This window comes from Rana temporaria, chromosome 1 (assembly GCF_905171775.1).
Source record: "Rana temporaria chromosome 1, aRanTem1.1, whole genome shotgun sequence".
NCBI lineage: Eukaryota > Metazoa > Chordata > Amphibia > Anura > Ranidae > Rana > Rana temporaria.
The window spans coordinates 32177671-32202148 of record NC_053489.1 but is presented as its reverse complement, the minus strand read 5'-3'; the positions used below and the strand labels follow the sequence as shown (position 1 = coordinate 32202148).

General features: G+C 46.3%; 1 protein-coding gene across 2 annotated transcripts in view; it reads right to left on the bottom strand.

Moving 5' to 3' along the window:
* Nucleotides 1–206: 206 nt before the first annotated feature.
* PIK3C3 (phosphatidylinositol 3-kinase catalytic subunit type 3) overlaps nt 207–24478 on the bottom strand; it is a 259170-nt gene continuing 234898 nt past the window's right edge. For both annotated transcript variants that reach the window (XM_040336115.1, XM_040336125.1), the window contains one exon: nt 207–768. In XM_040336115.1, coding sequence (XP_040192049.1) covers nt 754–768 — 15 coding nt within the window. In that variant the 3' untranslated portion in view covers nt 207–753. The remainder of the gene's footprint in view (nt 769–24478) is intronic.

Here is a 24478-nt window from a genome sequence, read left to right as displayed (position 1 = left end):
GCGGGCGGTATTAACCCTTTTTCGGCCGCTAGCGGGGGTTAATACCGCACCACTAGTGCCCGAATATCGCGGTAAATACGACGGTATATCGGCGCTACAAATAGCGCGGCTATACCGTCACCGCACCTCCACTGCCCAATGTGAAAGCAGCTTTAGTGATCACATGAAATGACAGTAGGTTGGATTAATGTACAGCCAAAGAATACTTTAATTTGTGATTTTCTTTAATTGACAAGTCTTCATATAACAACCAAGGTGGGTGAGAATATACATATAATCTACATCAGAAACAGATCTTCAACCTAATGGCGTCAATTACAGAATGAACTGGCAGCATGTAACCTGAGACCAGAGCATTTTCCTCTTCTCACACGCTATTGGTCGGCTTCTGTGTCTGCCAATTGGCTCTAATGGCTGCAATGTCCATCGGTCACGACTCCCCTTCCTGTAAATACGCTCTATCACAGTTGGCAGAAAATGAGCCCAGTGACTGGCTGGTGTAGCTCTATATAGGGACACTGCTGAGAAAAACAAACAGCTCAAGTCGCATTATTAAACCTTAGCAAGTCACTGTAAGCTTTATCCACATTGGGCGCCTTCTGAAGTAAAGCCGGTCACATGACCGCCGCCGTCCAATCCGTTTTTATGCTTTATCGCCGTTTCTTCATCTGCTGGGCTGCGCTCTTTTCACGGATATTCTGTTCATTTTCCTTCCTTGTTTCTCCTCGTCGTAGAGAGAGACACCGGCTCCATCTATCTTCTCCAGTACTGTGAAGAGACGGGGAATGAGAAGCCATTACATACATAAATACGCTTCAAACGACTTCAATTCTCATGGTAAAAACTTTAAACAAGCCTTGGGGGGAAATTCATTTATTGACCTTTTTAAGGGAGGCGGCTGTGAATCTCATTTAAGGTGTGATTTATCCACTGGCTGGAAATTGTATTTTATAATCTACTGCTGGTTATAGTTTATCATAACAACACATAAGGATTAATTATGAAATGTCACAGCATTTTTATAGCTTTTAGTATTATTACACAACATTCATTATTTTACTAATTTATAGAGCGCCGCCGCCGCCGCTGAGCCATCCCGTCTCTGCTCCGGAGAAGATTACATCGTAATGACAAAACACAAATCTGCTTCGGTCAGTTGGGTGGAAGCTGAATAAAGCGACGCTATATGGTCAAATGTTCACGCATTCCCGACCATTACACTTCTATACAGTGCCTCGAAAAAGTATTCATACCCCTTGACATTTTCAACATTTTGTCATGATTTTAACCACTTAATCACCGCCCTATAGACGAAAGACGTCTACAAGGCGGTTCCTTAACTCTGGGAGGACGTCAATGGACGTCCTCCCAAAATCGCGCACACGGGAATGTCCGTGATGGCGGCGGTTTACCATGTGATCGCTCCGTCCAATGACGGAGCGATCACTTGTAAACAAACCGGCGTCATGTGATGACGCCGGTTCCTCCCTCCCCTCTCTGTACCGAACGGTACAGTGTGAGAGGAGAGGGGGGGGAGAGAGCGGATGCAGCACGAGTGCTGTGGGCTGGATCTGTGACAAATGCAGTCACAGATCCAGCCATCCATCCATCCCTGCTCAGCCATCCCTGCCCCATACTAACAATACTCTGCTCCATACCCATACTGTGCAATACTCTGCAATGCCCCGCACTACTCTGCAATGCCCCGCACTACTCTGCAATGCCCCGCACTACTCTGCAATGCCCCGCACTACTCTGCAATGCCCCGCACTACTCTGCAATGCCCCGCACTACTCTGCAATGCCCCGCACTACTCTGCAATGCCCCGCAATACCCCGCACTACTCTGCAATACCCCGCACTACTCTGCAATACCCCGCACTACTCTGCAATACCCCGCACTACTCTGCAATACCCCACAATACCCCACGCTACTCTGCAATGCCCCACGCTACTCTGCAATGCCCCACGCTACTCTGCAATACCCCCACGCTACTCTGCAATACCCCCACGCTACTCTGCAATACCCCCACGCTACTCTGCAATACCCCCACGCTACTCTGCAATACCCCCACGCTACTCTGCAATACCCCCACGCTACTCTGCAATACCCCCACGCTACTCTGCAATACCCCCACGCTACTCTGCAATACCCCCACGCTACTCTGCAATACCCCCACGCTACTCTGCAATACCCCCACGCTACTCTGCAATACCCCCACGCTACTCTGCAATACCCCCACGCTACTCTGCAATACCCCCACGCTACTCTGCAATACCCCCACGCTACTCTGCAATACCCCCACGCTACTCTGCAATACCCCCACGCTACTCTGCAATACCCCACGCTACTCTGCAATACCCCACACTACTCTGCAATACCCCACACTACTCTGCAATACCCCACAATACCCAGCAACGTCGCCTATGGAGATTTTTAAGTAGCAAAGTTTGGCGCCATTCCACGAGCGTGTGCAATTTTGAAGGGTGACATGTTGGGTATCTATTTACTCGGCGTAACTTCATCTTTCACATTATGCAAAAGAATGAAGAAAAAATACTAAATTTGCTAAATTTTATAACAGAAACAAGAAAAATTCATTTTTTTTTTTAAAAGAATTTTCAGTCTTTTTTCTCTTATAGTGCAAAAAATAAAAAAGCCAACTGTGATTAAATACCATCAAAAGAAAGCTCTATTTGTGTGAAAAAAAGGACGAAATTTTAATTTGGGTACAATGTTGTATGACCGAGTTATTGTCATTCAAATTGTGAGAGCACCGAAAGCTGAAAATTGGTCTGGTTATTAAGGGGGTTTACGTGCCTGGTGGTTAAGTGGTTAAGTTACAAATACCATATGGTGACCCCACAATAGGCATAAAACTTTTCCGTGGAAGGGAGTTTAATAAGACACGTGGCCTCTCATTTAGATTAGAAGAAAAGATGTTTAACCACTTAAGGAGCGCCCAACGCCGATATACTTCGGCAGAATGGCACGGCTGGGCACAATCACATACCTGTACGTGATTGTATAATGCCCAGCCGTGGGTCGTGGCCGCGCGCCCGCGGCACGCACCCGGTCCGAAGCTCCATAACCGCGGGACTCGCGGAACCGATCGCCGCTGGAGCCTCGCGCGTGTAAACACAGCTTCCCCGTTCTTCACTGTGGCGCCGTCATCGATCGTGTGTTCCCTTATATAGGGAAACACAATCGATTATGTCACACCTACAGCCACACCCCCCTACAGTTAGAAACACAGATGAGGTCACACATAACCCCATCAGCGCCCCCTTGTGTATAACTCCCAAACTGCAATTGTCATTTTCACAGTAAACAATGCATTTTTTGCTGTGAAAATGACAATGGTCCCAAAAATGTGTCAAAATTGTCCGAAGTGTCCGCCATAATGTCGCAGTCACGAAAAAAATCGCTGATCGCCGCCATTAGTAGTAAAAAAATAAAAAAATAAAAATGCAATAAAACTATCCCCTATTTTGTAAACGCTATAAATTTTGCGCAAACCAATCAATAAACGCTTATTGCGATTTTTTTTACCAAAAATATGTAGAAGAATATGAATCGGCCAAAACTGAGGAAAACATTTTTTTTGGGGGGATATTTAATATAGCAAAAAGGAAAAAATATTGCATATTTTTCAAAATTGTCGCTCTATTTTTGTTTATAGCGCAAAAAATAAAAACCACAGAGGTGATCAAATACCACCAAAAGAAAGCTCTGATTGTGGGAAAAAAAGGACGCCAATTTTGTTTGGGAGCCACGTCGCACGACCGCGCAATTGTCAGTTAAAGCGACGCAGTGCCGAATCGCAAAAAGGGGCCTGGTCCTTTACCTGCATTTTGGTCCGGGTCTTAAGTGGTTAATAAGACACGTGACCACTCATTTAGATTAGAAGAAAAGAGGTTTAACCTTAGACTGCGTAGAGGGATCTTTACTGTAAGAGCAGCAAGGATGTGGAATTCACTTCCACAGGCGGTGGTCTCAGCGGGGGGCATCGATAGTTTCAAAAAAACTATTAGATAAGCATCTGAATGTCCACAACATACAGGGATATACAATGTAATACTGACATATAGTCACACACATAGGGTGGACTTGTGTCTTTTTCAATCTCATCTACTATGTAACTATGTTGCAATCAAAAACGTAAATGTATTTTATTGGGATTTTATGTGATAGACCAACACAAAGTGGCACATAATTGTAAAGTGGAAGGAAAATAATAAATGGTTTTCTACATTTTTCACAAATAAATATGTGAAAAGTGTGACGTACATTTGTATACAGCCCCCTTTACTCTGATACCCCTAACTAAAATCTAGTGGAACCAATTGCCTTCGGAAGTCACCTAATTAGTAAATAAAGTTCACCTGTGTGTAATTTAATCTCAGAATAAATAAATACAGCTGTTCTGTGAAGCCCTCAGAGGTTTGTTAGAGAACCTTCGTGAACAAACAGCATCAAGAAGGCAGAGGAACACACCGGACAGATCAGGGATAAAGTTTAAAGCAGGGTTAGGTTATAAAAAAAACATCCCAAGCTTTGAACACCGAGCACAGTTTAATCCATCATCCAAAAATGGAAAGAGTATGGCACAACTGCAAACCTACCAAGACATGGCCGTCCATCTAAACTGACCGGCCGGGCAAGGAGAGCATTCATCAGAGAAGCAGCCAAGAGGACCATGGTAACTCTGGAGGAGCTGCAGAGATCCACAGCTCAGGAGGGAGAATCTGTCCACAGGACAACTATTAGTCGTCTCTCCACAAATCTGCCTTTTATGGAAGAGTGGCAAAGAAGAAAGCCATCGTTGAAAGTAAGACATAAGAAGTCCCATTTGTAGTTTGCGTGAAGCCATGTGGGGGACACAGCAAACATGTGGAAGAATGTGCTCTGGTCAGATGAGACCAAAATTGAACTTTCTGGCCTAAAAGCAAAACTCTATTAGGTAGATTCAGGTACATTGGTGCAAACTTGCGGCGGCGTAGATTAGCCTGTTTAGACTACGCCGCCGTAAGTTAGCTAGGCAAGTACATGATTCTCAATGTACTTGCCTGCTAATATACGGTGGCGTAGCCTAAAGCGGGCGGGCGTAAGGGTGCCGAATTCAAATGTGTGGAAGGGGGGCGTGTTTAATGTTAATCAGGCTTGACCATACGTTTTTTTGTTACTGCGCATGTGCCGGGCGCCTACATTTCCCAGTGTGCATTGCGGCTAAGTACGCCGCACGGGCCTATTCATTTAGACGCGGACGTAAACGACGTAAATCGCTATTCGCGGACGACTTACGCAAACAACGTAAACATTTCGAATCTCGCGGCGGCCATACTTTAACATTGCTATTCCACCTAATAGATGGAATAACTTTAGGCCTGATAATGCCTTATGGAAATGGCGTAAATCTACTGCGGCGGCCGGGCGTACGTTCTTGAATCGGCGTATCAACTCATTTACATATTCTACGCCGACCGCAATGGAAGCGCCACCTAGCGGCCATCCAAAATATTGCAATGTAAGATAGGACGGCGCAAGCCGTCGTATCTTAGATATGTTTAAGTGTATCTCTGTTTGAGCATACGCTTAAATATAAGTCGGCGTAGATTCTGAGTTAGGTCGGCTTATCTACTGATAAGCCGGCCTAACTCTTTGTGAATCTACCTATATGTGATGGTAAACTAACACATCACCCTAAACACACCATCCCCACTGTGAAACATGGTGGTGGCAGCATCATGCTGTGGGGATGCTTTTCTTCAGCAGGGACAGGGAAGCTGGTGAGAGTTGATGGGAAGATGGATAGAGACAAATACAGGGCAATCTTAGAAGAAAACCTGTTATACCCCATACACACGATCGGATTTTCCAACAGCAAAAGTCCGATGTGAGCTTTTGAACGAAAACTCCAAACATGTGTATGCTCCATTGGACTTTTGCTGTCGGAATTTCTGCCAATAAAAGATTGAGAGCTGGTTCTCAATTTTACCTACGAAAAAAATTCCAATCGGAAATTCCGATCGTCTATAGCAATTCCGACGTGCAAAATTCAGACGCATGCTTGGAAACAATTTGACGCATGCTCGGAAGCATTGAACTTAATTTTCTTGGCTCGTCGTAGTGTGGTACGTCACTGCGTTCTTGACGGTCGAAAGTTCAGAGAACTTTTGTGTGACCGTGTGTATGCAAGCCAAGCTTGAGTGGAATTCCGTTGGCAAAACCATCCAACGTTTTTCCAACGGAAAATCCGATCGTGTGTACGCGGCATAAAGCCTCGTACACACTATCAGTCCTTTGGATGAGAACGGTCTGATGGACCGTTTTAATTGGTTAACCGATGAAGCTGACTGATGGTCCGTCGCGCCTACACACCATTAGTTAAAAAAACGATCGTGTCAGAACGTGGTGACGTAAAACACAACAACGTGCTGAAAAGAACGAAGTTCAATGCTTTCAAGCATGCGTCGACTTGATTCTGAGCATGCGTGGATTTTTAACCGATGGTTGTGCCTACTAACGATTGGTTTCGGCTTTTTTTTAACCGATAGTTAAATAACCTATGGGGCCCACACACGATCGGTTTTGACTGATGAAAACGGTCCATCAGACCGTTGTCCTCTGGTTAACCTATCGTGTGTACGAGGCCTTAGAGTATGCAAAAGACTTGAGACTGGGGCTGGGGTTCACCTTCCAGCAGTACAACGACCCTAAACATACAGCCAGACCTACAATGGAATGGTTTAGATCAAAGCATATTCATTTGTTAGAATGGCCCAGTCAAAGTCCAGACCTAAATCACATTGATAATCTGTGGCAAGACTTGAAAATTGCTGTTCACAGACGCTCTCCATCCAATCTGACAGAGCTTGAGATATTTTACAAAGAAGAATGGGCAAAAATTTCACTCTGTAGATGTGCAAATCCGGTAGAGACATCCCCAAAAAGACTTGCAGCTGTAATTGCAGTGAAAGGAGGTTCTACAAAGTATTGACTCCGGGGGGCGCCATACAAATGCACACCACACTTTTCACATATTTATTTGTAGAAATGTTTAAAAATCATTTATCATTTTCCTTCCACTTCACAATTATGTGCCATCCTTGAACCCCACACCCGGCAGAATTAGGACTCCTATCTTTATTACGAACTGGTGTGACAGTTGGCGGCGAGTAATCTGTAAGACCCTGAGGTGGACCTTTTGCTGAACTGCGAAAAGTGAGACCTTTGTACTTTCCAGAATAAATGGAAAATTAACACGTCTGCGAAATATAGATACTGACTCTAAGCCCTAAGTAAAGGTCATCACTTACTGGAGCCTTCACTGGATTTACCTAGACATGCAGGTCCTGATATCAGATTAATACCAACGTCATGGAAAATTCAAAATAAAAAGTCTAAAGTCTTCTCAATGTTCTTTTTTCCCCATAAACATTTAAAAGATATTACCCTGATATATCATTTTATTAGTATAGGTTTTAAAATAACTTGTTGCCAGAAATGTATGTATAATGGGGAAAAATAATTATTTGATCGCAGATTTTGTAAGTTTGCCCACTTACAGAGAAATGAAGGGTCTATCATTGTGTTGTTAGGTTTGTAGTTGTGCCATACTCTTTCCATTTTCGGATGATGGATTGAACAGAGCTCCGTGAGATGTTCAAAGCTTGGGATATTTTTTTATAATCCAACCCTGCTTCAAACTTCTCCACAACTTTATCCCTGACCTGTCTGGTGTGTTCTTTGGCCTTCACTATGTTCACTATGGTTCTCTAACAAACCTCTGAGGGCTTCACAGAACAGTTGTAATTTTACTGAGATTAAATTACACACAGGTGAACTCTATTTACCAATTAGGTGACTTCTGAAGGCAATTGGTTCCACTAGACTTTAGTTAGGGGTAACAGAGTAAAGGGGGCTCAATACAAATGCATGCCACGCTTTTCAGATATTTATTTGTAAAAAAAAGCCTTTTAACATGTCCCTTCCACTTCACAGTTATGTGCCACTTTGTGTTGGTCTATCACATACAATACCTTTATGTTTTTGGTTGTAACATGAGGAAAATTTCAAGTGGTATGAATGCTTTTTCAAGGCATTGTATGTATGTATGTATGTATGTATGTGTATATATATATATATATATATATATATATATATACCGTATTTATCAGCGTATATCGCGCACTATACGCCGATAGCCGCTTCCCGCGCTCAGTTTGAAATCCTGCGCCGACATATACCGAGTGCAGTACACTCGGGTACATTCGGCCAGGCTCGGCTTCGCTCGTCCTCACGCATAAACGCCACAGAGCGTGAGCGCGAGCTAAGCCGAGCCTTGCCCAATGTACCCGAGTGTACTGCACTCGGTATATGTCGGCGGAGGCGTTCGAACTGAGCGCGGGAAGCGGGGACTCGACGTGAGGCTCGCGCTGGAGAAGCCGGGAGGACACCATCGAGGCCTCAGACGGACGCCGGACCGGATGATGGACGCTGGGAAGACACCAAAACTGTAAGTAATAAAATCATATAACTTTTTTTTTTTACAGGAATTTCAGGGGCAACATTAGGGGTGCGCGGTATACGCGGGAGCGCGTTGTACCGCGATAAATACGGTATATATTACACACACACACAAATCTTATTATTTTACATTTTAAACTTCACTCCTTCAAGAGGTGTCTGCAGCTGATCTGGCCCTTAATGTAGCTGAGCAGCAACAGACCCTCCTAACAGCGCAGAGAGGGGCAGGTAGGGGATTCTTCAGTAGTTCTGCCTGTACTTGGAGGAAGTGGCGCAAGGTCACTTATGTAAACACAATTTGAAAGCCTTGTGTTTATTCATCTGCTACAAGCCCTTCTATGGAGCATTGTGTAGCAAGATCAGAAGCCCAGGAGCGGATTGTTTTATCTGCTGTGCTTAGTGTTGGATAACAGCTGCCACTGACAGCCTGCAGCCTACATGCTGGCAGGGGCTTGCAGTAGCCCCCAGTTTTCGAACGGCACCCAGGACTCCAGTGGTTAACCGCTTCAGCCCCGGACCATTTTGGTGGTTAAAGACCGGGCCACTTTTTGCGATTTGGCACTGCGTCGCTTTAACTGACAATTGCGCGGTCGTGCGACGTGGTTCCCAAACAAAATTGACGTCGTTTTTTTCCCCACAAATAGATCTTTCTTTTGGTGGTATTTGATCACCTCTGCAGTTTTTATTTTTTGCGCTATAAACAAAAAAAGAGCGAAAATTTTGGGGAAAAAAATTCAATATTTTTTACTTTTTGCTATGATACATATCCCCAAAAATATATATATATATATTTTTTTTTCACAGTTTAGGCCGATACATATTGCTCTACATATTTTTGATAAAAAAAAAAAAATCGCAATAAGCGTTTATTGATTGGTTTGCGTCTTTAAACTAGGGGACTGTTTTATGGCATTTTTATTAATAATTTTTTTTTACTAGTTATGGCGGCGATCAGCATTTTTTATCGTGACTGTGACATTATGGCGGACACATTGGACACTTTTGACACCATTTTGGGACCATTTGTAATTTTTACAGCGATCAGCGCTATAAAAATGCACTGGTTACTGTAAAAGTGACACTAGCAGTGAAGGGGTTAACCACTAGGTGGTGCTGCAGGGGTTAAGTGTTCCCATGGAAGTGATTCTTACTGTTAGGGGGCGTGGCTACACGTGACACGTCACTGATGACCGTTCCCGATCACAGGTAACGGTCATCAGTGACATGTCACTAGGCATAATAGGGGAATGTCTTGGTTACAAAGGCATTCCCCTGTTCTGCTCTTGCCGACAGCAATCGCGGGACTTCCAGGACCCGCTGGGCGACAGATTCAAATGGATGTACCTGTATGCCAATCTGCCTGCCCGTGCCATTCTGTCAACGTAAATAGGCATGTGGCGGTCAGCAAGTGGTTAACAAGAAGTACCAATGTTTTAAAACAAGCGCTCACTGACCTCTGTATCTGCATGCACCATGGAGTAATAAACGCCATATTTATTATAATTGATATAATTTCACCTTTATTGTGCCTTTAAATAGTAATTTTTTTCATTTTTGGCAGATTGGGTATTTTTCTGCACATGCAGGGTCTTTAAAGGGATAAAACACAGTGAAATCTACATGTATTGCATGCACTTTATAGCTGAACTCAGGAATAAGCAAATATTGTCTAAATACAAGAGATGTGTATTCTTCTTGAATCTTGGTGTGCTTTTTGTATTTCTCCTCCACATCTGTGCAGTATTCCCGCGTGAGACTTTCTTCCTCTAGTAAAGACCGGTCACTGCTGTGCTCTCTCATTGTGCAGGGTGACTGGTCTTGTCTCCACCCCCTGTAGTTTTCTGCAAGAAGCCTGTAGTGGGTGGAGCCTGCTGGGCCCCTCCCACAGCTCTGCTCCCTGTATCGGGTGGAGCCTGCTGGGACGCTCCCACAGCTCTGCTCTCTGTAGTGTTTGGAGGCTGCTGGGCCCCTCCCACAGCTCTGCTCCCTGTAGCGAGTGGAGCCTGCTGGGCCCCTCCCACAGCTCTGCTCCCTGTAGCGAGTGGAGCCTGCTGGGCCCCTCCCACAGCTCTGCTTCCTGTAGCGAGTGGAGCCTGCCGGGCCCCTCCCACAGCTCTGCTCCCTGTAATGGGTGGAGCCTGCTGGGCCCTTCCGACAGCTCTGCTCCCTGTAGTGAGTGGAGCCTGCTGGGCCCCTCCCACAGCTCTGCTCCCTGTAGCGAGTGGAGCCTGCAGGGCCCCTCCCACAGCTCTGCTCCCTGCAGCGAGTGGAGCCTGCTGGGCCCCTTCCACAGCTCTGCTCCCTGCAGCGAGTGGAGCCTGCTGGGCCCCTCCCACAGCTCTGCTCCCTGCAGCGAGTGGAGCCTGCTGGGCCCCTCCCACAGCTCTGCTCCCTGCAGTGAGTGGAGCCTGCTGGGCCCCTCCCACAGCTCTGCTCCCTGTAGCGAGTGGAGCCTGCTGGGCCCCTCCCACAGCTCTGCTCCCTGCAGCGAGTGGAGCCTGCTGGGCCCCTCCCACAGCTCTGCTCCCTGCAGCGAGTGGAGCCTGCTGGGCCCCTCCCACAGCTCTGCTCCCTGCAGCGAGTGGAGCCTGCTGGGCCCCTCCCACAGCTCTGCTCCCTGCAGCGAGTGGAGCCTGCTGGGCCCCTCCCACAGCTCTGCTCCCTGTAGAGACTTAATTTAGACTTTAAAGCGGAGCTCCACCCAAAAGGGAAAGCGGGTACCTGGGTTTTCGACAGGTACCCACTTTTGGGTAACATCACCGCGGTGATCTGTGAGTATTTTTGGTCCCAGAAGACAGCGGGACCATTCATAAAGGGCGGTGCGGCTTGAACATGCGCAGTAGCTGCTGACTTTTAATTTTTTTTTTGCCCAGAATGGAGCCCCTCTAAGTCGAGACTGCTGATAGTGGGGTACAGGCAGTATTCATGTAGTGGGCCGCATTGGGTCAGCATGGGGCTGGGTTTGGCATGTAAGGAGGACGATTGTAGATAATAAGGATAAAAGAAAGCCGGCAGCTCGATCTTCCGCAATGAATACATTTATCCAGGTGTGGTACAGCATAAAACAGGGCTTACGTGTTTCGGCCTGTAGCCTTAGTCATAGCCAATAGTCTGGGAATGGTAGTCCTGTTCACACCCACTGATTACAGGTGAGGAGGAGCTGGATCAAGAGCACCAAGGGCTACCGAGAGCTCAGTACGGAGGAACAGGTTGGTATCTAATGAGGAGATCACAACAAATCTCTCTGTTCAGAATGTTGATGGTAAAGCTGGCCATAGATAGATCAAAACTTAGGCGGTCCATCAGGGACTAGCTGAGATTAGATCCATCTATGGGCAGGCTGGTTGTACTGAAGATGATTCATCAGCCTGTCAATTTTTTTTGTATGTGATTAAAGCCGCCAGCAGAGAAGGCTCCCCACCGGCAGAACACAATAGGCATTCCCCCATCAACGCCGACTGTGATGGGATGATCGAGTGATTCTGTTTTCTGCAACCACAGATAATAGCCTCATGTATGGCTTGCCTTAGTGCTGCTGTGTTCAATGGTGGAGGGGAGAGGTCACAAAGGGCTAGATTCAGATAGGTTAGCGGATCTTTAGATCCGCGTAACCTATCTGATATTTTACGATCCGCCGCCGCAAGTTTTTGAGGCAAGTGCTGTATTCAGAAAGCACTTGCCTCTAAAGTTGCGCCGGCGGATCGTAAATCCCCCGGCGGAATTCAAATTCCGCGGCTAGGGGGTGTGTAACATTTAAATCAGGCGCGTCCCCGCGCCAAACGAACTGCGCATGCGCCGTCTGCTAAATTTCCCAGCGTGCATTGCTCCAAATGACATCGCTAGGACGTCATTGGTTTCGACGTGGACCTAAATTACGTCCATCCGTATTCGCGGACGACTTACGCAAACGACGTAAAAAAAATCAAAATTCAACCCGGGAACGACAGCCATACTTAACCACTTCCCGACCGCCGCATGTACATATACGTCGGCAGAATGGCACGTATAGGCACATTAGCATACCTGTACGTCCCTGCCTAGACGTGGGTCGGGGGTCCGATCGGGACCCCCCCCGCTACATGCGGGGAGCGATCCGGGACGACGGCGCGGCTATTCGTTTCTAGCCGCCCCCTCGCGATCGCTCCCCAGAGCTGAAGAACGGGGAGAGCCGTATGTAAACACGGCTTCCCCGTGCTTCACTGTGGCGGCTGCATCGATCGAGTGATCCCTTTTATAGGGAGACTCGATCGATGACGTCAGTCCTACAGTCCTACAGCCACACCCCCCTACAGTTGTAAACACACACTAGGTGCACCCTAACTCATACAGCGCCCCCTGTGGTTAACTCCCAAACTGCAACTGTCATTTTCACAATAAACAATGCAATTTAAATGCATTTTTTGCTGTGAAAAGGACAATGGTCCCAAAAATGTGTCAAAATTGTCTGAAGTGTCCGCCATAATGTCGCAGTTACGAAAAAAATCGCTGATCGCCGCCATTAGTAGTAAAAAAAATAAAAAAAAAATAAAACTATCCCCTATTTTGTAAACGCTATAAATTTTGCGCAAACCAATCGATAAACGCTTATTGCGATCTTTTTTACCAAAAATAGGTAGAAGAATACGTATCGGCCTAAACTGAGGAAAAAATTGTTTTTTATATATGTTTTTGGGGGATATTTATTATAGCAAAAAGTAAAAAATATTGAATTTTTTTCAAAATTGTCGCTCTATTTTTGTTTATAGCGCAAAAAATAAAAACCGCAGAGGTGATCAAATACCACCAAAAGAAAGCTCTATTTGTGGGGAAAAAAAGGACGCCAATTTTGTTTGGGAGCCACGTCGCACGACCGCGCAATTGTCTGTTAAAGCGACGCAGTGCCGAATTGTAAAAACCCCTTGGGTCATTTAGCAGCATATTGGTCCGGTCCTTAAGTGGTTAACATAGGATACGCCGCATATAGCAGGGGTAACTATCCGCCGGAAAAAGCTGAACGCAAACGACGTAAAAAAAAAAATGCGCCGGGCGGTCGTTCGTTTCTGAATCGGCGGAAATCCTCATTTGCATATTCGTCGCGTAAAAAAAAACGAAACGCCACCTAGCGGCCGGCCTGGAATTGCAGCCTGTCGGATCTTAGGGAGATCTATGCGGAACATGATTCTATGAATCAGGCGCATAGATACGACGGACGGAACTCAGAGATACGCCGGCGTATCAGGAGATACGCCGTTGTATCTCTATCTGAATCCGGGCCAAAGGCTGTAAAGGCCCCAGTGATTTTGAACGGTGGCCCTGGATATAAAAACGCACAACTCTCTCACTTGTTACCTGTTTACAATTTCTGATGCTTATCTGGAATCCTGCATTCAGCGGATCTAATAATCCACACACAGGCCTTTCACCACCAATTCCTCCCTGTGGAGTGTCCGCCATGTGACACCCTCCTCCTTCCCATCTCTAGAATAACACGACTCGTCTCCTGAATGGCGCTTAGCATACGTACACCTGACAGTTACATTCGCTGTGGGACTAAATGTCAGATTTGAGGATAACTAAGAGTGGCCAAAAGCTCCCCTGTGGGAGGCAGCAATGCTCCCTAATTCAAGCATCACTCCACATAATTGTAATCTTTCTGTTTCCTAGGAGGAGATAATGAGCGCCCCCCTGCAGATTGAAAGGCTCGTTATTCCAACAAGATGGACAATCTCCTGGTAAGTGTGTCATATCCTGAGAAGTAGCAAAAATATCTACTGCTACCATCAGACCACGCCGCTGGCCGCGGCTCTCCGACAACTCAGGAAAAGATCTCTTTACCCATTCTTATCAGCGGGATATAATGGATGTCCCAATGAGGCACCATGCTCTGTGAGGGGCCATATTAGAAAAGGCAGGGGGGGATTTAGCCAACAGTAAATTGATTTTGAAATTTACGTAAAAGAGGAAGTTAAAGGGGTTGTAAAAGTTCATGTTTTCACCTTAATGCATCCTATGCATTAACCACTTCCATACTGGGCACTTACGCACCTTCCTGCCCAAGCCAATTTTCAGCTTTCAGCGCTGTCTCACTTTGAATGACAATTGCGCGGTCATGCTACACTGTACCCAAACATTTTTTTTATCATTTTGTTCCCACAAATAGAGCTTTCTTTTGGTGGTATTTGATCATCTCTGTGATTTTTATTTTTTGCGCAACAACTAAAAAAAGACCGAAAATGTTGAAAAAAAAATAAGTTTTTACTTTTTTCTGTATTTTTTTTTGTAAATAAGTATGTTTTCTTCTTCAATTATGGGCACTGATATGGCAGCACTGATGGGCACCGATGAGGTGGCACTGATAATAATGATCGATAGGCGGCACTGATGGGTACTTATGGGTGGCACAGATGGCACCGATAGGTGGGCACTGATGGACACAGAGACGGCACTGATAATGGAATTGCTGGGCATCACTTGTTTATTTACAAATGTTTGCCAGTCAGTGCCCATGTTGCCAGTCAGTGCCCATTTGTGGGCACTGATTAGCATATATTGTGCTTATTTTTTTACATGTCGATGGCCACATGTTGCCCCCTTCCCTGGTGGTCCTGGCGGCTTCCCTGGTGGTCCAGTGTGGGCATCCGAGGGGGGGCTGCTCTTATAAACAATTAGCACGAACCCCCCCCCCTGTCAGGAGAGCCGCCGATCGGCTCTCCTCTACTCACGCCGGCATGTTATCCTGCTGGACGTCAATTGTCTATTGACAGGGCGGGAAGTGGTTAAGGTGAAAAAACATCTTACGATTAAAGCCCCACCGTTTTACTTACCCGAGCCCTGGAAAGTCCTGCGTCGCCAACGTGCTTTTCCTTTGCTCGGTCTTCTTCTCGGCTCTTTATTGAATAGATTGATAGCAGCGCAGCCATTGGCTCGCCCTGCTGTCCATCAACTCCAATGACACAGGCGCCGGGGCCGAGTCCTGTAGTCAGCGGCTATGGACGCCGAATACAGAACTCAGGAGTGCGCCCGCAATTAAATCCGGGACTCCGTGGTAAGAAGGACGGCTGGGACTCGCCCACGCCACTCAGGTAGGTATAACGGGGGCTCGGGGGGGGGGGGGGGGGCGGACACTGCAAGGTGTTTTTTCACCTTAATGCATAGGATGCATTAAGGTGAAAAAACACGAACCTTTACAACCCCTTTAAGTTTTCCTTTACTAACCGGCTCAGTACCTGTTTCTTTGATCTAGTAGTACTATTGGGTACCAAGTTTTTTTGATATTGCATGTTTTATACACTCAACCTAGTGTGTCAGAGGGGCTGAAGTTCTTAAGGAGGTCGAGGCAAAGAACAGGGTACCCATCCTAACCAGTGGCTCCTGCGGGGGTAGCGCTACACTGCCCCGAGTTCAACGTTCATATCCTGAAATGAAACATCAATGTATAGTTTTTCCTGTGACTCATCTCATATCTGATAAATACCGTCATAAGACAATGTTGCCTATGGGTTACCCTGCCTAGTTGCTCACATTTATTCTGCTAAATCTAAAATAATAGACTGTATGTTGCAGAGCTGGAAAATTAAAAGCAATAAAAGTATCAGGAAGAGAGCAGTAATCAGGGCGCTGTCACGCTGCGGAATAACAGTCAACAAAGCATACGATGAAACAGATTTGTCATGCACCGACTGGCTGCTTCCTCAAGCGTTTCCCTTCTTGATTGCAGATTTTATGGCTGCACTATATCCTAAGCTGCAATCTAGCACATATGGGCACGACGGCATTCACAATAGAGGCTCCGCCAATGCTTCAAGGACGCCCTGGCAGAATAATTATTAGGAGGAGGATGGGAGAGAGGGACTCGGGACTGAATCCAGCACATGGCTAGCCTGGTAACACTTAAAGCAGAACTCCACAAAGCACTGGTTATTTTTTAAACTATCTTCAAGTAAATCTGAAGCCAATTATTTGTTATGTGGTTTAGGATAGAGTGAGGAAGGACTAGACCATGGGTCTTCAAACTACGGCCCTCCAGTTGTTCAGGAACTACAATTCCCATCATGCCCAGTCATGTCTGTGAATGTCAGTGTGTTACAATGCCTCATGGGATGTGTAGTTCTACAACAGCTGGAGGGCCATAGTTTGAGGATCCCTGGACTAGACCTTCTGTTAGGTTTAGTGGCGGCTGGTGCTCAAAGTTTTTGGGGGGCGCAAACAAACTGAAAAAAAAAATTGCAGCCTTACTGTGACCATCAAACGCCGACACTTTGCCCCATCAAACAGCCGCCAGTTTGCCCCGTCAAACAGCCGCCAGTTTCCCCCGTCAAACAGCCGCCAGTTTGCCCCGTCAAACAGCCGCCAGTTTGCCCCGTCAAACAGCCGCCAGTTTGCCCCGTCAAACAGCCGCCAGTTTGCCCCGTCAAACAGCCGCCAGTTTGCCCCGTCAAACAGCCGCCAGTTTGCCCCTTCAAACAGCCGCCAGTTTGCCCCGTCAAACAGCCGCCAGTTTGCCCCGTCAAACAGCCGCCAGTTTGCCCCTTCAAACAGCCGCCAGTTTGCCCCTTCAAACAGCCGCCAGTTTGCCCCGTCAAACAGCCGCCAGTTTGCCCCTTCAAACAGCCGCCAGTTTGCCCCTTCAAACAGCCGCCAGTTTGCCCCGTCAAACAGCCGCCAGTTTGCCCCGTCAAACAGCCGCCAGTTTGCCCCTTCAAACAGCCGCCAGTTTGCCCCATCAAACAGCCGCCAGTTTGCCCCATCAAACAGCCGCCAGTTTGCCCCATCAAACAGCCGCCAGTTTGCCCCAGCAATAGCCGCCAGTTTGCCCCAAACGCATCCACTTTGCCCCAGCAAGAGCCGCCACTTTGCCCCAGCAAGAGCCGCCACTTTGCCCCAGCAAGAGCCGCCACTTTGCCCCAGCAAGAGCCGCCACTTTGCCCCAGCAAGAGCCGCCACTTTGCCCCAGCAAGAGCCGCCACTTTGCCCCAGCAAGAGCCGCCACTTTGCCCCAGCAAGAGCCGCCACTTTGCCCCAAACGCATCCAGTTTGCTCCAGCAATAGCCGCCACTTTGCCCCAGCAATAGCCGCCACTTTGCCCCAGCAATAGCCGCCACTTTGTCCCAGCAATAGCCGCCACTTTGTCCCAGCAATAGCCGCCACTTTGCCCCAGCAATAGCCGCCACTTTGCCCCAGCAATAGCCGCCACTTTGCCCCAGCAATAGCCGCCACTTTGCCCCAGCAATAGCCGCCACTTTGCCCCAGCAATAGCCGCCACTTTGCCCCAGCAATAGCCGCCACTTTGCCCCAGCAATAGCCGCCACTTTGCCCCATCAATAGCCGCCAGTTTGCCCCATCAATAGCCGCCAGTTTGCCCCATCAATAGCCGCCAGTTTGCCCCATCAATAGCCGCCAGTTTGCCCCATCAATAGCCGCCAGTTTGCTCCAAACGCATCCAGTTTGCCCCAGCAATAGCCGCCACTCTAGCCCAGCAATAGCCGCCACTCTAGCCCAGCAATAGCCGCCACTCTAGCCCAGCAATAGCCGCCACTCTAGCCCAGCAATAGCCGCCACTCTAGCCCAGCAATAGCCGCCACTCTAGCCCAGCAATAGCCGCCACTCTAGCCCAGCAATAGCCGCCACTCTAGCCCAGCAATAGCCGCCACTCTAGCCCAGCAATAGCCGCCACTCTAGCCCAGCAATAGCCGCCACTCTGCCCCAGCAATAGCCGCCACTCTGCCCCAGCAATAGCCGCCACTCTGCCCCAGCAATAGCCGCCATTCTGCCCCAGCAATAGCCGCCACTCTGCCCCAGCAATAGCCGCCACTCTGCCCCAGCAATAGCCGCCACTCTGCCCCAGCAATAGCCGCCACTCTGCCCCAGCAATAGCCGCCACTCTGCCCCAGCAATAGCCGCCACTCTGCCCCAGCAAACGCAGCCAGTTAACCTTTCTCGAGTCAGCGCCATCCTCCACGCTCACTCCTAATCCACAATGTCTTCTCCCTTCCTCTTCATGTAATTTCTGCTATGATTGGATGCCTCATAGGCGTCCAATCACAGCGCCTGTCGCTTCAGCCAATTAGGTGACCGGAAAACAGACCCGGTGCACCTGATTGGCGGGTCATTGTTAGGGAAGCGATTCCCTAACACAGCACTGTGTAAACATTCCAGGTGTCGTGCTCGCCCCCTCCCTTGGAATACAGGAGAGTCAGGACGCCCACTAACACACAGCTCCTTTCTCTATCTGCAACGTAGAGAGCGTCCTGACTCTCCTGTAGTCCAAGGGAGGGGGTGAGCACGACACTCCACACCAGGGAGAAAGCCTTGCATTACTGTGTGGAGTTACAGACAGAAGAACAGGAAGTGAGGATTTCTCAGAAGAAATAAGGACATTTAAAAGCAAAATGGAAGGATGAGGTAAGTGAAGGAGGACTGCACTAAGGTAAAGGAAGCTATTTAGGGAAAACAATTGTACCTTTACAACCCCTTCAATGCAGAAGAGACAAAGCATTAAATTAATGCCTGTCCGCCCATTTTTAACTTTGGCCTAGAATATCCGTTTTTGGCAAAGCTAACCACCAATCCGAACACGGCGCCCACAACGCTTTCCCAGAACAAGAAACACGATATGCAAATCGGATATCAAGTTCAGTCTTTCTATAAATATTCTACTGCTGACGGCTCATCATTATAGAGAATTCACATTTACTCTAATTAAACCAACAACACAAAGGGAAAAAAAAAAATCTAATTAACTACTGACGAGGTTTTCTTCTCCGCTTCTAATAATTACAACCAAACAAATCATTAAACTGTCAGCACAAGGAAAAAATAAAACTCCTTAAATCGTGCGTGTATCCGCGACGTGGTCTACGCCTCTTATTTACCGTCTCGTTAAGATGCCGCTTAAGGCTTAAAAAAGAAAAAGAAAAAAGAAGCCAAAAGGGTTTAAAAAAAAAAAAATTGAATAACAAAACAATCCCAATTTTTTTTTTTTAATAAATGAAAGTTATGATTACTTTTGTTAGGGAAATATAAGCTACCAAGTTCCATTTTATATTTTTTTAACAGTAAAAAGGGAAGCAGCGAGCCTGGCCATTGTCGCCTGTTTAGTGCTCTGCACCACACCGCCAAGATGCACCGTTCCATTGGCTCCTCCACTACGCTCAGAAGGGGATTAGAGAGGGAATGGCAGATGGGAGGGGCTTGGGGCTCACGATCTCCGCTGAGCAAGCGGAGGTTCATGGGGCGGATCAGTAATGAGTGAAAGGACCCTAAGAAACCAGTATCCATTTCCACTTTGGCCACATGTGGGTCCCACCGTCCTAATGGATCATACTAGCTGGAAAATACCATTGCTTCTGTTGAGGAGGTGTGTTTTACTGTACAAGTTAAAGTGGTTCTACACCCTGTACAACCACTTTCACCTACAGGTAAGCCTAGATTAACTGGTTGCCGACCAGCCGCCGTAGTTTTACGGCGGCAGGTCGGCTCCCCTGCGCGAGAGCACGTAGTATAACATTGGCTCTCGCGCAGGCCACTAGGGGCGCGTGGTACAACGTTGGCTCTCGCGTAGGCCACTAGGGGCGCGTGCGCCCCCGACTCCCGTGCCGCGATCGCCGCCGGGCACACGCGATCGCTCGTTACAGAGCGAAGACCGGGAGCTGTGTGTGATTTCTCCTGTCAGGGGGAGAAATGCTGACCTTCTGTTCATACAATGTATGAACAGCGATCAGTCATTTCCCCTAGTGAGTCCATCCCCCCCCTACATTTAGAACACACCTAGGGAACATACTTAACCCCTTCCCCACCCCCTAGTGTTAACCCCTTCCCTGCCAGTGGCATTTTTATAGTAATCTAATGCAATTTTATAGCACTGATTGCTATAAAAATGGCAATGGTCCCAAAAATGTGTCACAAGTGTCCAAAGTGTCCGCCATAATGTCGCAGTCACTAAAAAAAAAAAAAAAAACGCTGATCGCCGCCATTACTAGTAAAAACAAATATTAATAAAAAAAAAACCCTATTTTGTAAACGCTATAACTTTTGCGCAAACCAATCAATATACGCTTATTGCGATTTTTTTACGAAAAATAGGTAGAAGAATACGTATCGGCCTAAACTGAGGAAAAAATATGTTTTTTTATATATTTTTGGGGGATATTTATTACAGCAAAAAGTAAAAAATATTGAATTTTTTTCAAAATTGTCGCTCTATTTTTGTTTATAGCGCAACAAATAAAAACTGCAGAGGTGATCAAATACCACCAAAAGAAAGCTCTATTTGTGGGGAAAAAAGGACGCCAATTTTGTTTGGGAGCCGCGTCGCACGAACAGCGCAATTGTCAGTTAAAGCGACGCAGTGCCGAATCGCAAAACATGGCCGGGTCCTTTAGCTGCCTAAAGGTCCGGGTCTTAAGTGGTTAATCACCACTGGGGTTTTTTTTTTTGCAAAAAAAAAAAAAGAAATAATAAAAAAAAAAAAAAAAACGAAACAGCCAAGTTTCTGTGTATATATATATATATATATATATATATATATATATATAAAACAGAGGTTTAGTTGCAGTTATTTGCAAATACCTGGGAAGCTGCAGGCTGACTGGGCGTCATTAAATTATGTAAATAAGTATTTTTTCTCCTTCACTGATGTGCGCTGATGAGGCGGCACTGATGAGGTGGCGCTGATGGCATCACTTATGGGCACCGCCAAAATCATATGTTTTGGAACTACATTTCCCATGATTCTCAACTACACTGTAGAGGGCATGAGCATCATGGGAAATGTAGTTCCAAAACATCTGGGGTGCCGAGGTTCGCCATCACTTCTATAGTACATATAATTGTACTGCAATATTCCAAAATGTAAATACAAAAGTGAACGATAATGAAATATATATATGTGATTCCAACAAACAGTGCAAAGGAGAAAAATAGCAGTTTTGATAGTCCCATAGCCGTGATGGAAGTGAGAATCTAGGTAAGCCTGGTGACACCTCACACTCTCGTGCTCTGCTTACCAGATACAATGTGACCCCCTGATTAGAGTGGTCAACATGCGCTTTTTGTGTGAAACGCAATCCAGCAATCCCAGCAGGTCGGAGGATCCCCCCTCACAGAAACGGCATCAAGAGCGGATCCGAGTCATACATAAAAACAGAAGCACTCTGATAGTGTAATATTGCTAAAAATCTGTACATTTTTTATTTAAACGAAAGAGGATACACTCACATATTTCACGGGCAAATACAGCATAAACGCCAACGTCACAGAGACCAACACACAAGACTTTTCCCAAAACAAAGATGGCTGTGCATGCATGGTGGTGTGCGTACGTAGCTCTCTCCAACGCATTTCATCACATCTGACGTCATCAGGGGCACGCACACCTCCCACACTCCTTTCTATAATAAGGCTTACCTATAGGTACAGTAAATATCTCCTAAACTGTGCACCATTTAGGATGTATTTACGTGTGAAGCCACCGACGCATGCGATCTGAAGGAATGGCATACCGCGTGGTTCCTTCAGAGCCCTGCGCTTTGAACAGCGGCTTCCACGCGCATGTGTGGGAGTGACATCATCAGGGCTCGTCCAAAGGACCGGAGCCCAGCCAACCTGGAAGGAAGACCGGGTGAAGATGGAAGCCCCGTCAGCGTGCCACCGGAAGGCTTAGTTTTAAGGCAAATTTCACATAATGGGCTAGCATGCAAGCACATTATAACGTTGCCTTGCAGGTTTAAAAAAAAAAAAAGTTTAACCGCTTGGGACCCGCGCTATAGTCAAATGACGGCTACAGCGCGGATCCCAAAATCCAACAGGACATCAATTGACGTCCGCCCCTTTGCGCGTTCCCCGAGCGCGCTCCAGAGCGCACAGCGGGGAAACTCTGTGTTGGCCGTGTCCCTTGGACACAGCCAATTACAGATCGCCGCGAACGGCCAATCAGAGTGGCCGTTTGCGATGCGATCTGTGCGGCCAATGAGAGAGGATCTCATATGTAAACATATGAGATCATCTCTCATTGCCGTTTTACACAGAGACAGCGGTGCTGTCTATGGAGAGGAGACCGATCTGTGTCTCTTGTACATAGGGACACAGATCGGTCACCCCCCCCAGTCACCCCCCCTCCACCTACAGTTAGAACACTTTATAGGGAACATATTTAACCCCTTCCTCACCCCCTAGTGTTAACCCCTTCAATGCCAGTCACATTTATACTGTAATTAGTGCATATTTATAGCACTGATTGGAGTATAAATGTGAATGGTGCCAAAAATTTGTCAAAAGTGTCCGATGTGTCCGCCATAACGTCGCAGTCCCAATAAAAATCGCAGATCGCCGCCATTTCTAGTAAAAAAAATAAATAATAAAAAATAATAATTCTGTCCCCTCTTTTGTAGGCGCTATAACTTTTGCGCAAACCAGTCGCTTATTGCGATTTTTTTTTTTTTTTTTTACCAAAAATATGTAGAAGAATAAGTATCGGCCTAAACTGAGAAAAAATATGTGTTTTATTTTTTTTTTAATTGGGATATTTATTATAGCAACAAGTAAAAAATATTGTATTTTTTTCAAAATTGTTGCTCTTTTTTGTTTATAGCGCAAAAAATAAAAACCGCACAGGCGATCAAATACCACCAAAAGAAAGCTCTATTTGTGGGGAAAAAAGGACGTAAATTTTGTTTGGGAGCCACGTCGCACGACCGCGCAATTGTTAGTTAAAGCGGCGCAGTGCCGGAAGCTGAAATTTCACCTGGGCAGGAGGGGGGTATATGTGCCCAGTAAGCAAGTGGTTAATACCGCTTTAAAGCCTACCCTTCCTTCTGCCACACATATGTTAGGCGGTCATAAAGGAGTTAAAAAAAACTCCTGGGTGACCACATAAAGATGTTCAAAACTGTGCTTTAAATAAAGTTTATTGAAAATTGATGCTTGTGTATCCATGATGGCTAGGTAGGCATTGCCTTTCTCAATGGGCTTGCCAGTGTTCTGGCAGAATCGGCGACCCATCAGATTAGGTACTGGAAGTGACGTTCCGTCAGCTGCGCATGCGTTCCACCGCTACCAGGTTTGCTAATCTGACAGAACACCTGCAGTCAGAAGGCGCCAGCGGACATCTTACTACACCCACCTACGTCTTGAATTTCAGAGTCATTTGGATGTTACATTGTGAAAGAAGCTGGACGCCAGTAGTAGGAAGGTGGCGGAAGCCATGTTGGTACACCCTGCACTGCTCAGCGCTAAACCTTTGGGCTTTCAAAATTAACCACTTCAATACCGGGCACTTACACACCTTCCCTCCCAATTTTCATCTTTCAGCGCTCTCAAATTTTAAATGACAATTGCATGGTCGAGCGACGCTGTACCCAAATTTTTTATAATTTTTCCCCACAAATAGAGCTTTCTTTTGGTGGTATTTGTTGATCACCTCTGGGGTTTTTATTTTTTGCGCTACAAATAAAAAAAGAACGACATTTAAAAAAAATAAAAAAAAAATTATCTTAGTTTCTCAACATTAACCACTTAAGCCCCAGACCAAAATGCAGCTAAATGCCCAGGCCAGGTTTTGCGATTCAGCACTGCGTCGCTTTAACAGACAATTGCGCGGTCGTGCGATGTGGCTCCCAAACAAAATTGACGTCCTTTTTTTCCCACAAATAGAGCTTTCTTTTGGTGGTATTTGATCACCTCTGCCGTTTTTATTTTTTGCGCTATAAACAAAAATAGAGCGACAATTTTGAAAAAAATGCAATATTTTTTACTTTTTGCTGTAATAAATATCCCCCCAAAAATATATAAAAAAACTTTTTTTTTTCTCAGTTTAGGCCGATACGTATTCTTCTACATATTTTTGGTAAAAAAAATATCAATAAGCGTTTATCGGTTGGTTTGCGCAAAATTTATAGCGTTTACAAAATAGGGGATAGTTTTATTGCATTTTTATTAATTATTTTGTTTTACTACTAATGGCGGCGATCAGCAA